The sequence below is a fragment of the Lactuca saligna genome, chromosome 5 (assembly GCF_052625555.1).
Source record: "Lactuca saligna cultivar CGN05327 chromosome 5, ASM5262555v1, whole genome shotgun sequence".
Taxonomy (NCBI): Eukaryota; Viridiplantae; Streptophyta; class Magnoliopsida; order Asterales; family Asteraceae; genus Lactuca; species Lactuca saligna.
The window spans coordinates 67,835,075-67,850,160 of record NC_136421.1 but is presented as its reverse complement, the minus strand read 5'-3'; the positions used below and the strand labels follow the sequence as shown (position 1 = coordinate 67,850,160).

The following is a 15,086-nucleotide window of genomic DNA, read 5'->3' as shown; positions in this document are numbered from 1 at the left end:
TAGTATAAAATCAATATTGTAATTTATAGATACAAATTATAACACATGGTTTTTCATTTTAAAATTAAGTTAAACTAATCTGAAATTCTGTTTTCGGCTTAGTTTAGTCACTTTTGCATGTGATTCGTTTTGACTTTGAAATGGAAAGTTTTCCTAAATGACCTGTATAACATTAACACCAGTAACCGTATTGGCCAGCATAATAAGTTGATTAATGACGAAACTTCCAAAAATACAAAAATTAAGGCCTACAATTTTGATCAACTAAATACCACCGCCTCATTTTGATAAAAAAACAACCTAATTATTACTTTTGACCATCTTTATTATTAAAAAAAAAAAAAAAGACAATTTCAATAATTAATTAATGATTAACAAACATCATTAATAATTTAATATTTTTTACTTTTAATTATTAAATATTAAATAACACATATTTCTTTATAAAAAAATAGTATATATTTAAACTGTTATTTAAAAATTATTTGTCAACTCTTTTTAAAAAATTTATATTTTAAAAAACTCATTTCATTTAATCTCTTAAAACCCATTTAGTTTCTTTTAGAACTACAAAACTTTATAGACCTTCCACAAGAGCTATTGTAAAACTAATATGGAATGCAACATCACAAAAGTCAAATGCTATGTGTATTTTGCAAGACTTGCAAATATTTAATAATGGTATGTGTACTTTGCAAGACTTGCAAATATTTAATAGTATCAATATTTTAATAAAAAAAAACTTTATTTCCTATTAATTTCTTTTTCCAAAAATTAATTTTTCTTTCCAATTAACTTTTTTTTTTCCAAAAAAATGATAAAATGATGGTGAGTTGATACTCATCTGCAAGATAGTACCCCTTACACCCATGAGGATGCTCTTACATTCATTTGGCATGATCTCATCTAGCAAATCACTACCATTCATTTGTATAGATTTATAGTTTATATTGCAACTTATATTAAAAAGTTATAATTTTCTATCATTAGATCAATACTAACAAAAAATAAACAAGTAAATAAGTGATAATGGATAATGTGGAGGGAAAGTGGGCGTAAAGAAAACATTTGCCTAAAAATAAAATATATATTTTTCTAGTATAATAATTTTTATTGAGAAAAGAACGTACTAAAATTTGATTTAAGAAAAAAAATACAATTTAATTTATATTGAACATGTTAAAAATAAGATAATAATAAAAAAAAACTAATATTATTAAAATACATAATATTTAAATAATAATAGTAATAAAATAGAATTAAAAAAGAAAACCAAAAATAATTATTGATTATTTTTTAATAAGTTTTTTTCACGGAAACAAATATAACATTAATACCCAAAAAAAAATATATAAAAAAGTTGGATTTTGACTAGAATTATGCATGGGGTGTCTATATTGCACCCTACTTCCAATTATTCTTAATTACTTGATTGATGACTTAACTTCTATCGTCATATTTCATTCATTTCATAAACAGTCACACGTGTACCTACCTATTAACCTATCCATATCACGTGAATGTTATATTTATGTATATCAGTATATGTATATGTATATATGTACACATATACGTATACTAATCAGGCTATATATATAGTCCTCAGCTGTCCTCCAAGAAGAACAACAAGCTTTTCAAGTCTTATAGAAGGACAAAAAAAGCAAAAAGAGAAAAAGAGAAAAGTGTATTTTGCTTCATTTTCTTCAAGAAAATGGAAACCCAAAACGAAATTATGCTTGTAGAAGCGGAAACATGTTCAGATGAGAAGAGTGTTTGTTCTTCAGGGAAAAAGAGAGCTCCAATATTGTTTGGTTGGCCATGGCAGAATCTGTCAAATTTCAAGGTATATATAATTTCTGATTTTTCCTTTTTTGATTCTTGAAAATATTTATGTGATTTGATGTTGGATTTTGCATTTTTTTTGTGTTTAATATAGCTTTAAATTCTTGTTTGGAACAGTATTTGTTGTTTGGGCCACTTCTTGCTGAGTTAATCTATTCAAGAATCTATGAAAAGAAGCACAGTGAGTATAGTTGGTGTTTGCATATTCTAATATTGTCTTCACTACGAGGACTTGTGCACCAGCTATGGAGTTCCTATAACAACACGCATTATCTTAATCGAAATCATCGGTTATCTGAAAAAGCCATTGGTTTTGATCAAATTGACAAAGAATGGCATTGGTAATAATAATATATATCATTGACCTATAATATCATGATTATATGATTATATTCTGGTGTTTGAATTGACTTTTGAAAGTGATTATGATGTTTCGATAACGACCCAATATCTACTGATTTATGGATAATTAGTTTTGGATAATCTGTTTATAAAATTACTTGTATATCGGTACTGTTTTTGTACTATGCTATAGGTAAAAATGAAGTTCGTTCCATTGAAATAACAAAAAAGTTATTTGTCACGTCCATGATTTTTGTTGAAATCGATTGTTTTCCATTTTATTAATTTTTTAGTTTATTTTATTAATTTAGATAACGAATGACATAAAAAATCGCAATAAAACCAATATTTATATATCACGTAATTTTTAATTACACAAATCTTTTTTTTAGTTATAATTTTAATTAATTACAAAATATATTTTTCAAACCACTCAACAGTCAACACCATAAAAAATGATATCACTATATGTCTATATATCTTGTAACATGATTATGATTAAAAGTACGTTCAAACACCCGTTTATATGATTATCTTAATTTACAATGTTTTGATGAAACTCATGCATCTTTTTCTCGTTGACTAACAGGGATAATTTCATCATACTTGAAGCATCTGTAGCCTCAATAATCTTATTGATCAATCCATCAGTGACCAATCTGCCTGTATGGAAAACCAGTGGGATTATTTCTTGTGTAATTTTCCATATTGGCCTCTCAGAACCTCTATATTATTGGCTTCATAGATTATTACATTCCGAATATTTCTTCCAACGATATCATTGGTTACACCACAGTTCTACAGTGAACAATCCATTTACAGGTAAAAAATAATGAAACCGACCCCACAAAATTCATTTATTTATAAAACATCACCCTCTAGCTATTTGATCTTTCTTTTTTTTACCATTTTTGGTGCAGCCGGTCATGCGACATTTTTGGAGCATTTATTACTTTGTGTAATTATGGGAGTTCCAATTCTTGGGAGTACTTTGATAGGACATGGTTCGATCATTATGTTCTATGGCTATGTTTTGGTGTTTGATTTCCTAAGATGTATGGGGCATAGTAACATTGAAGTTGTTCCTCATCACATCTTCGATACCATGCCTATGGTCAAATACATTATTTATACACCAACGTAAGTTTCGTACTGTAATACATACCAAACCCGGTATAAGACCATGCATTATGTTTTCGTTGTGCTATGTTCTGTTAGATTTTGAACTCTGGAATCAGGAAAGTCTTAAGAACTTACGCATGATTATGGTTTATTTGTATTTATGGCTGTATTTAGGTACCATTTTCTACATCACAAAGACATGAAGACGAATTTTTGCCTTTTTATGCCTCTTTTTGATGTTTTTGGAAAGACAATGAACGAAATTTCATGGGATCTTCATAGAGAAATAAGTTCAAATGAAGGTACATACCATTCTTTTAATCCTTTTAAAGAGTTGTTGGGACTTGGATGGGTAACTTATTAACATTTGTTCAAATCCTAACATTAAATAAACCCCTATATATGCCCTAGGAAGTTGTAGTGACTGTGAGGCAAATAATATTTTAACACCGGGGATTAGTCGGTAAGTGAAACATGGCCCCGAAACCCTTGTTAGGGAGTTCTATTTCCAAAAATAATTTCACATAGTCTATATGTTTCATAAAAAAGGAAGCCATGACTTGATTAGTCACAAAAATGATTAGTCACCAAACTTTTTCCAAACCAACAATACCACTGGACCTAAAAGTCACCGTCTAAAATAAACGCATGTCAAAAACGTCGAAAAAACTAACAAGCACAAACAAATATATATATATATATATATATATATATATATATATATATATATATATATATATATATATACACACACACAAGTAGGTTCATGCGAAAATATAAATAATTTGCAAAAATATGAAAACAAATTTTATTTTATTAAAATCAAATACATATACACATTAGAAATTAAATTCATTAGAAATAAATTAAAAATAATATGTTTACATGAGAGGGTGTTACTAAAAAATATGATATTTTTTATTTTGTACTTTTCTGTACTTTGAATAATTTTTCGTTCGATTTCAAATATATATATATATATATATATATATATATATATATATATATATATATATATATATATATATATATATATATATATATATATATATATATTACCCTCCTATTTGTTGTCATTAACCCCCAAAAAAAACATTTTTTCCTCACTCATGGGTCATGGCATAAACGAGCCACATCACCAATTACTTAAAAATCTTGAAAATTTATCATTTTTCCTCAAAAGTCAAACAGTCAAACCTATTGAACAAAGGTTCTATTGGCTTATATGGCACAAAGGTTCTATTGAACAAAGGTTCTATTGGCTGGTTGAATGTCTATCTTGGATAGTGCTCTCAAATACAGGGTCGGGTCAAGATCCATTCGGACCAATATAAAAGAATTCATTAATTTCCTAACTGAACCATGTTTCTCTTGCTCTTGTAGGAACGAAAGAAAAAGCACCAGAATTTGTGTTTCTTGCACATATGGTTGATATCATGTCAATAATTCATGCTCCATTTTTTTTGAGATCGTGCAGCTCTTTACCATTTGCCAGAAATATTATCTTCTATCTAAATTGGCCGTTAGCTTTCTTGGTGATGCTGATGATGTGGGCTAAATCTAAAACTTTCTTGTTCACTTTCTGGTATCTTAGAGGACGGTTGTTTCATTATTGGGTCGTGCCACGATTTGGGTTCATGGTACTATGCATCTTCTTTTCAAAGAGTATAAACTAAAACCGGATGGGAATCTTCCATCAAATTTTTTAGTGGTTAACTTTTTAATACAAAATTAAAGTTATTTTAAAAAAAAAAAATCCTGAAAACCAGCAAAATATTGCATTATGACTTTTTTCTATGGATAACCGATAACAAATTAATTTATAACTATTTTATAAACTAAATCAAAATATTCAGACTTTTCTACAAACAAAAACCTTATTATATATATATATATATATATATATATATATATATATATATATATATATATATATATATATATATATATATATATTAAAATGTATTTATTCATTGTCTCAATATATTTTGATACTTTAAAGAATACCGTTAAAGTTCTTTTTCATTTAAATGAACTTATATGCAGTATTAAATATATATACAAAAGTGTTTAAATAAAAGAAAAAAAACTTTAAAAATGTTTTTAAGGTCTATATATATATATATATATATATATATATATATATATATATATATATATATATATATATATATATATGTGTGTGTGTGTGTGTGTGTGTGAGTGTGTGAGTGTGTGTGTTTTGTTATATAGTGGTTTTTTATTTCAGTATTTTATACCGTCTGCAAAAGATGGCATAAATAGCCAAATCGAAGAAGCTATACTGAAGGCCGATAGAATTGGTGTCAAGGTCCTTAGCCTTGCTGCCTTGAACAAGGTGAGTTGAATGTCTGTTTTTTATAATAGCACTAGAATTAAGGAAGCATGTTCGATACTTTCTATCAAACTATTAGAACAATACACGTTTTGAGAGGAATATAATAGATATCTTAGTGGTGGGATTGGTACTATTTCAGTTACTTTTGATTTAAAACCGTGTACCCTATCAATTATAGTTTTTACAAATTTTTTATACAACCATTATACCAAGTATAATTGGTAGCAACTTGTTTGACAAGCAATAATTTTGGTTGTTGATAATGGTATATACCACCACGTATGCGTGCGCTTCAATAACATTTTTTTGAGTCATCATCTCCAAATCCCCTTAAAAACTAGCTATTGACGTGGCCTCTCATCATCATCTTTGAAGCCCCTTTAGAATGCCCTTTCATAACCACCACTCCACTATTACACCACACCATCACCCCTTTAGAATGCCTTTCATAACCACCACTCCACTATTGCACCACACCACCTCCAATTGCATATGGGTTCGATTTCAAAATAGATCTTCATAACCACCACTCCACTATTGCACCACACCACCACCCCTTTTCGAAGATGATAAAATAGATCTCTAACCTCCAATTCAAAGTAAGACGAAGAAGTTGAAGATATTTATTGCACCGAGTTCTAATTCAAAAAAAAAAAGATTTAGAAGTTGAAGATATTGAAAGCTTAAAATAATATCGGAAAATAAGAATCGATGAATTCATGCATAAATCGAACTCAAAATCCATTACTAGATTCCACAATAAGCAAGATGGATATGTTTATTGCTTAATCCAATACCCAAAACTATATCAAAGCAAGACCAGTACAAGCACATGAAGATTTGGGTTTGGGATTTGCTGAAGAAGAAGCATAGTGAACTCTTGAAGATGATGATAGGATGAGGGTTTGTGAAGTCTTGAAAAGTCAAATGAGTGTTGACCATACTGCCACATAAACAATATGTTGACCATATTGCCAATTAAACTACCACATCATTTGAGTTACTGGGTTACCCGACAAAAAATGACTTTTTAAACCTGACAAAATGCACTTTGTGCCCCTAAAACGCAAGAAAAAACCTAAGGGGCCATTTGAACCAATTCATAAAAGTTTGTTACCCAACAGTGACATTAACCCAATTGGTATGGTACTACCAACCAAAGATGTTAACTACAAAATATATTGGTTACCAATATATTTCATTTGATTGGTATTTTGTGGAACATATTTGTCAGATCTAAGATATTATATATATATATATATATATATATATATATATATATATATATATATATATATATATATATATATATATATATATATATATCAAGGATGATTCAAATTAGAACAGTAAATAAAGTGATAACATGAGAACACTAGTTTTATGTTATAGTTCTACTATGAATTTTGTATATGCAACTTTATGTCATTATTCATCAAGGAAAATATGAATAACCCCACTTTAATATCCACACTAAAATCAACTAAAGTACAATACATATAAAAATTTATAGTAGGATAATAACATAAAAATGAATATATATATATATATATATATATATATATATATATATATATATGGGTTTATTAGGTTATAACAATATGAATAATGCCAAAAAACACTTAACAATTAAGAAGGGCACATGCAACTTAAAAGGATCTATGTCTTTCACTTTGAAGGCAAGATACTTTGAATTACAAAACTAGCATCAACTCTAGCAATTATGAAGTCTATAAATTAAGATTAAGGGTTTACATACCTCAAAATTGTTGTAACAAACAAGTTACTTCAATCCTTCCTTTGAAGTGCTTGGAAAGTTAGCACCAAAAGGATTATGCTTCTAAAGGCTCATACTCAAACCCTAGAACTAAAAGACACTTAAGGAGATAGGAAAGATGTATAAATTTCATTTGTCACCTCTAAGGTAAGTGTATCAACGAATTTGAGTGTTCAATGAGTCTTATTTATAGTTTAGGTAACTTAGGCACAAAGTAAGATTTGAATAATTAAATAATGAATTTAATTCCAATTTAAATCATTTTCTTATTAATATCCAAGAGGCTTCTAGAAACCTTAGAAAGGCTCTCAAAACTGTCTACCCTAGGATGGTTCTAGAATTGCCTTTTTATTTAACTATTGAATAATTATAATTCAACCCTTGCATATTAATTAGTTCCAGTTAATCAATTAATTTCAAATTAATTTTGATTAATAATTAAATAATTCTAATTGATGTCATATTAATTTATTAACCATATAAATTAACAAATCAATTATTTTAACAATTGATCTTATATTAGTTTATTAATCCCATAATAATTTAATAAATCAACTATCTATTTTCAATCTATATATTAATCGTATAATATATTAAGAAATCATTTACTTACAATTTCCAATTAGTTTTTTAATCATATAATAATCTAATAAATTATCATTTTTTTATAATTGTCATTCTATCTAAGTTCTAGTTTTGATCGCGCAACAAAAGAATGACTTTATTTCTAATTGCAAAAATATATCAATTAAATTACCGGCTTAGACACCTTAATCCAACTATATATATATATATATATATATATATATATATATATATATATATATATATATATATATATATATATATATATATATTCATAATATTATTAGTAAAATACTAAATTCTAAGTAGATTAATAACATAAATTGGTGTTCTCAGTTTCTCATTTTATACTATTTATATTAAAAACTAGGGTTTTATTTAATTTTTATTTGATGGAAGAGGTCAAATATTTATATTGTAAACAAGGGTTTCTTCAAGTCCTAAACTTTTTATATATTTGTCCTTGTTAACGGAAGAATAAAAGAAGAGTTTTGAGTGAATTTGTTGTTGTTTATTGACAGAATGAAGCGTTGAATGGAGGTGGGAAACTTTTTGTCATGAAACATCCGGATCTTAAAGTCCGAGTAGTTCATGGAAACACATTGACTGCTGCTGTTATTCTGAATGAAATTCCTCAAGATGTTGAGGAAGTGTTCTTAACAGCATCTACTTCTAAGCTTGGAAGGGCCATTGCAATTTACTTAGCTCGTCGTAAAGTTAGAGTCTTGGTAACTTCTTTTTTTTTTTTTTTTTTTTTTTTTTGTGAAAGTTGATCTTTAACTTATTGTTTATTTCTTTCATTTCGTCTGCTTGGATATTGATTTAGGAAACTAAATATTTGCGCAGATGCTTACTCAATCCACTGAAAGATTTATAAGCATTAAGAATGAAATTCCATTAGCTAATCAAAACCTTTTGATTCAAGTGACAACTTATCAAGCAGCTAAACAGTGCAAGGTAAGATATATATATATATATATATATATATATATATATATATATATATATATATATATTGTTAATTTGTAGTCAAGTGTTAATTAAAGGTAATTTACTAATGTAATGTTTTGGTGAAACTAACTAGACTTGGATTATGGGAAAATGGATCACTCCAATTGAGCAAAATTGGGCACCACCAGGAACACATTTCCATCAGTTTGTGGTTCCACCTATAAGTGAATTCCGAAGAGATTGCAAGTATAGTAAGCTTGCAGCTATGAAGCTTCCTGATGGTGTCCAGGGACTAGGCATATGCGAGGTAATGTAAAAAAGACAAATCTAGCCTTATCACATCTGATAACTTCTCTTTGATCAATTGATGATTGCTTATTTAGAGGGTTTTGGAGTTTAAATTGACATTTATTTTTTGTTTTATACATATTGTTTGAGCAGTACACATTAGAAAGAGGTGTGGTTCATGCTTGTCATGCGGGTGGGATTGTTCATCTTCTTGAAGGTTGGGAACACAATGAAGTTGGTGAGATTGACGTAGACCATATTGATTTGGCTTGGGAAGCTGCTTTAAAACATGGTTTTAAGCCAGTATGAAAGTCATGTTATAAAACCATCGTTGTCTTCTTATGACTTAAGAATAAGTGATTCAAACCCCCAAAAAATATGCATCTTTGATTGTATGCTTATTGTCAATGTATCCCAACCAATTTATATATTTTGGTTTAATAAGTCCCTCATGTTTTTTCTGCATTCTAAGGATACAAATTATGTTTTTATTGTTTAAAAGATCTCTTTGATAATTGTGAAGGGGTTACCCGATAAACCCCTTCCTAACACACAAGTTTAATAATTAGTGTTGGTTATGAAGATTGGAATAACTAGATTCATTACGCTCCATGAATACAGAAGTATAAATTTAGATACTCAAAAAAGAAAGTGTCGTCCAAGCTCTCGTGGTCTACAACAAACACATATACTCGAATTCGTACAATTTGACTTCCATCATTGACTTTTTTTTTTTCAATTCATTGATTTCAGCAAGTTCCTAACAACATCATTTAATTTCTTGAGTAAATTGGAACCACAACAAAATGCCTAGTACTTTAAATTAGGGGTGGCAATTTATGACATGTGTGACAACTCGAAATTTACATTCTGTACAAACCATATCAAGTCAATAGAAGATAGAATAGTTACAGTTAAGTTCCAGACTCTTGGGTATAAGTTTGACAGTTTTTCAAGATTTACACTTAAGGAGATATCAGGAGAGTGGATGCACTAGGGTTTTGTGCAACACGGTTATTCCAAAACTCTGTGATATTAGAGTTCATTACGGGAATAAAATATTTTCTGCCAAAAATCCCAGGACTATATATATAGAAATATGAGCCATATTTATTCATTAGTCACATTTCCAACTAGAGAAAAGCCATTTTCTCTCTCATGGATCTTCGGGTTTTCATCCCAAATCGTGAGTACTTCTATCTAGTTGTAATATATAGCTTAGATTGTGCCTAATAACATCAAAATCGGATCAAAACCCCAAGATTTGAGAGTTTACCGCCCAAGAACACTTGGAGAGTAAACTCTTTTATAAGGGCCAAAGTGTGCCCAATGTCCCTCCAAACCTTGGAAATGAACTTTGAGACTACCCATAACTGGTTTAGACATCCAAAACATTAAGAATCAAGGGTTGAAAGTGAGTTCACGGCCAAGGAAGTTCTTGGGCCGTGAACTCCATTTTTAGGTGCCAAAATGCCCTAAATGCCTTCATTGAGCCAAGAGACTAGCATAGCACATTACCCTGATGTGTCTAGGACCCAAAACAATCAAAATACCAACACCCATAGGTGTTCATGGCCGCAAACACATGACTAAATGGTACATGGGCTGAAAACTCAAGTTAGGGGTGTTTTGATGCCACAAACACTTCCTAAGGCTTAGGCTTGAATTTAGAATACTTCCTTATGACCTTAAGACCCTCATAAACATAAATGGCTATGAGTTTACGACAGTAAACTCTTCAGGGTCGTGAACTCCTCAAAAACTCCAAACAATAGGGCCAAAAGGTGCTTTAATCACTCCTAAAGCCTTGGACAATTTCCTTGATTTATTCTTAGATATATTAGGGACTTGAAAACACCACAAACACCCTCCCAAGGGAGATTACGGCCGTAATCTCCAAGGGATATGGTCCCAAGGCCGTGAACTCCTCAAATGAGTTAAAAGGAAGCCCTAACACTCTAGTAAGTCTTGAAGCACTTCACCACTTAAGTTGTAATATCTTTAAGCTTCATTTAGTGACTCAATAGAGATTTTACGGCCAGGAGTTTACTCCCCTGGGCTGTAAACTCCAACACACATGGTCTTTGTACCATAAAATTCCGTATGAGGTCTTGCGCTACTTTGTTGCAACCTAATAGCCTCCTAGCGCTTGACCAAAGTGTTTTCCTTGCATTAGGATGTTTATACATGTTTAATTAGTGTTATAATCACTAATTGTTTATATACATATGTCTTCATATGTAATTAGGACCATTGTGTGTGTCTAAAGTCTTCACTTGACACCTAGCAGTCCTACCTCTTCAGTTTATCTGTGCCACTCACAACAGGTGAGTTCATACCCCTTAATCAACATTTTAACTATTTTTAAATGTTTTGTGGGGGGATACAAGTAGAATCATGTTAGTTACTATATCAATCACATGTGATTAGTAAGTAGCATTCAAATGATTGGCTACTCATTAGCCGTTTTACCAAACAGTTTCCTTCAAGTGTTTTTCATAAACACTTTATATGTTTAAAACTCCTTATTAAACTATACATTTTACTCTGTATGTTTCATTTCAAACTCATTTACAATTATGTTTCAAACAAATGTTTCCTTATACTTAAACTGTTTTATCAAACCCATGTTTCCAACCCGTTTTATAGATTGACATCAAGTCGATCTTTTCTTAGATATTAATTATGTTCAAAGGTTTTACAAAACTTATTTTATGATTTTATATTATAAATTGCATGCCTATATATGTATAGTTATATAAGAAATGTTTAAAAGACTTAGGAAGGCTATCCACCCTATTTCCTTTTCGTGCTTGAGATGTGGTCTGGTGGGACATCGGGTATCCGTCCGAAGGTTGTTTAAATATTAGTTATATATCATATGTACATATATAGTCATAAAGGTCCTTCCAGTTCATCCAATGCCCTTGGGTAGCAAGGGTATACATCCATTTCCATATGTACCAGTTAGATTATTAGTAAACTACCATATGGGTAGTTTAGGAAGATACTAGAACTATTACTAGAACGCGATAACATACAATGAGTCAATTCATTCACGAGTAAATACGTGCTAGATAGAGAGAACATACATTACAGCTAGAACATTATAGTACATTACTATTCTTGCTAGATAGAGAGAGAACACACATTACAGCTAGCACACGTAAAACATTTCAGTACATTACATATACATGAATACGTTGACATAATTATGATCCACTGTATCGGAGCATGCCTTCAATGTCATGGCCCAAGTTGTAGCCAGAGTCTCTTGGAGGGAGAGCGTGAGTTTGCATATAGATCTATACTGGATTGAGTATCCTACACCTTGCTGCTAGCTACAGCTGGACCTAAGGTCTGCAGGTGCCAATCGTCATACCTTTTTACGACCTACATTTATCGTTGTTACCCAGTCAATAGTATGGTACAATTAATCACATGATGCCTTAATATAAATCCGGTTTAAGGTAGTTAGTACAGCAGTAGTTCCTATAGCACTACGCTACAATACTACATTAATTTCCCCTTTACATATATTTAGTGATCTTTTCACTTAAACATTAAATGTAAAAACTATATTTTTGTTAATGATAGTTACACTTGGGAAAATTACACACTTTTACAAGAAACGGACATTTAGAACAGTTAAGTCTTGGTAGAAGGCTACATTCAGAGCAGTTAGGTCTTGGTAGAATACACCCTTATATACTAGTAGGAATCATAGGGATTTCTAGGGTTTTTCAAACATTTACAGTTGTTTTACAAAACATTTTTATACTTACAGTTCATATACATTTTCAATTCTTACAATTCGTAGACATACAAATACTTACATACAAATTAAGACACTAAAATACTTATGATCTCACCAGCTTTAAAGTTGATACTCGCTTTCAAAATTACTTGTATCCTCAGGTCATCAATAGACAGGTACCGACGCAAGGTTTAGAGAAGATGGAGCTCGTTCAAGACTCATCTTTCATTTTGATTATACTTTGGTATCTATCATAATTTGTCAGAACACTTGTATTAAAATTATATTATTAATGCAATGGATGATGTTGTTGCTTGTTTACTAGTTTTCATTTTTGTGATACTGTACATGACGTCCTCCGCCCCAGAACGATTCCGCCGTTCTTGGTTTTGGGGTGTGACAACATGACACGACAAAAATACATGAAACGAAACGAAATTGGGACGAAACTGAAATTTGAATTCGTGTTCGTGTTCAAAATTCGACACGAAATTGACATGATTTAGTAGTTCTTTATCTTGTTTTTCATGTTTGTCATGTTATACTTGATAAAGTATTCATTAAATAAACTAGTTTTTAGTATATGTTATATTTTTCGTGTCGTGTCATGTCGTGTTTATCGTTTTTCTAATTCGTTCGTTTTCGTGTTAGTTAGAAAAAAACACAACTTTGTGTCGTGTCGTGTTCGTGTTACATAAAACATTGTCGTATCATGTCGTGTCAACATGAAACAATATCACGATTTGCCACCCTTACTTTAAATCCTCATCATTTAGGATATTTGATTCCAAATCCATATGAATTTCACCATCTACTTTAGTATCATAATTAAAGGAACATAAATTTTGCTAAATATTGTTTGACTTTCAATTGAATTAACTATCAACAATACGAAAAATGACTTTCATATCGTTTCGATCTCGCTGACCCATTTGTAATCACTAAACATATCAAAACAATAATATCCAATTTGGAATTAATCCTTTTCCAATTCTTCAACAAGCATCAAAATTTTCAAGTTAAAATCTTTTTAGATCAAATCAACATTATTCAATCAAAAATTCATCTTGTTCTTTATCAATAAAATAAATCAAGAATTCATGATAAGAACCAATCGAGCAACCAACATCGGTAAACCAAGTATGATGAATTGAAGAAATAAAATCAAATTGATTTCGGTTTGAATGATGTTACAATATATGAACTTTATAAGAATAAATGAAATAAAAATAGGATCAAATCAAATATTAAGACGTATGACAATCAAACAAAATGAAAGTAGAATCAACAAATTGATTACTGTAGTTCCAAAAATTGATTAATTCGGTGTTTCCACCTTTATATGGGTATTAAGAAAACTAGACCACACAAATTTCAATTCAACTTCAGTTATGAATCCAAATCCTAAGAATGTATCTTTTGCAAACGAAGAAGAAAAAATATTTAGTCACATATGTCTCAATAAAACTGCTCGGGTTGATCTTCTTGATGTCTTTGTTGCTTAGGGCATTTCCTTTTCTTCTCATATCCGATCCCCTCGACTTGGCTTGAAACTCATGAAACTCCACTAAAAACCTCCCCACTTCCGCTGCCACTCTTGGGTCCGATTATCTCCATGGGGCAGTAATGTCGGCAATTGACCTAGGCGTAGTCATCATCGTCTCAATTGTATATGGATCCTATTTATCTACCAAGGTTGAGAAACATAAGTTGAATCCAAATCGGGTGGAGGGGGATATAGAATTCTAGAGCATGATATATGGAGAAGGGCAGCAAGAGTACCAATTTGCTCCCCAAACTGGTAATATAGGCCTAATGATATGTGGCAGCCATATCATTTAATGAAAATGACTTTTTTTATTAGTTTTGAACAAAAGTCGGATATAATGCTTAATAAACATGTTAATATAAAATTTAAGCCCCAAAACATGTAAGTTGGTTGGGCTATATAAAATAATATGAATTTTCCTTTCCTTCTCATTCATTTTGTATCTGTATATATACATGTACAATCGAATCCCTATAATGAAAGGGAAGAATAACTTCCAAAGATAAATACAAATAAT

At 30.2% G+C, this 15,086-nt stretch overlaps 1 protein-coding gene across 1 annotated transcript; it reads left to right on the top strand.

The window, feature by feature from the left end:
• The first annotated feature begins 1,650 nt into the window (after window positions 1-1,650).
• Window positions 1,651-9,628, top strand: LOC144997529 (very-long-chain aldehyde decarbonylase CER3-like). Its single transcript, XM_078957427.1, has 11 exons — window positions 1,651-1,843; window positions 1,960-2,183; window positions 2,774-3,006; window positions 3,105-3,324; window positions 3,481-3,608; window positions 4,690-4,946; window positions 5,555-5,662; window positions 8,546-8,752; window positions 8,871-8,981; window positions 9,109-9,282; window positions 9,417-9,628. Exons 1-11 carry the CDS (start codon window positions 1,712-1,714, stop codon window positions 9,570-9,572), a joined length of 1,950 nt encoding a protein of 649 aa, XP_078813553.1. The 5' UTR covers window positions 1,651-1,711; the 3' UTR covers window positions 9,573-9,628.
• The last annotated feature ends 5,458 nt before the right edge of the window (window positions 9,629-15,086 follow it).

Coding starts and splice junctions, on each gene's coding strand:
- LOC144997529 (XM_078957427.1), top strand. CDS start 1,712: ATGGAAACCCAAAACGAAATTATGCTTGTAGAAGCGGAAACATGTTCA. Junction 2,184..2,773: donor ATTGACAAAGAATGGCATTG/GTAATAATAATA, acceptor GTTGACTAACAG/GGATAATTTCATCATACTTG. Junction 8,982..9,108: donor AAGCAGCTAAACAGTGCAAG/GTAAGATATATA, acceptor GAAACTAACTAG/ACTTGGATTATGGGAAAATG.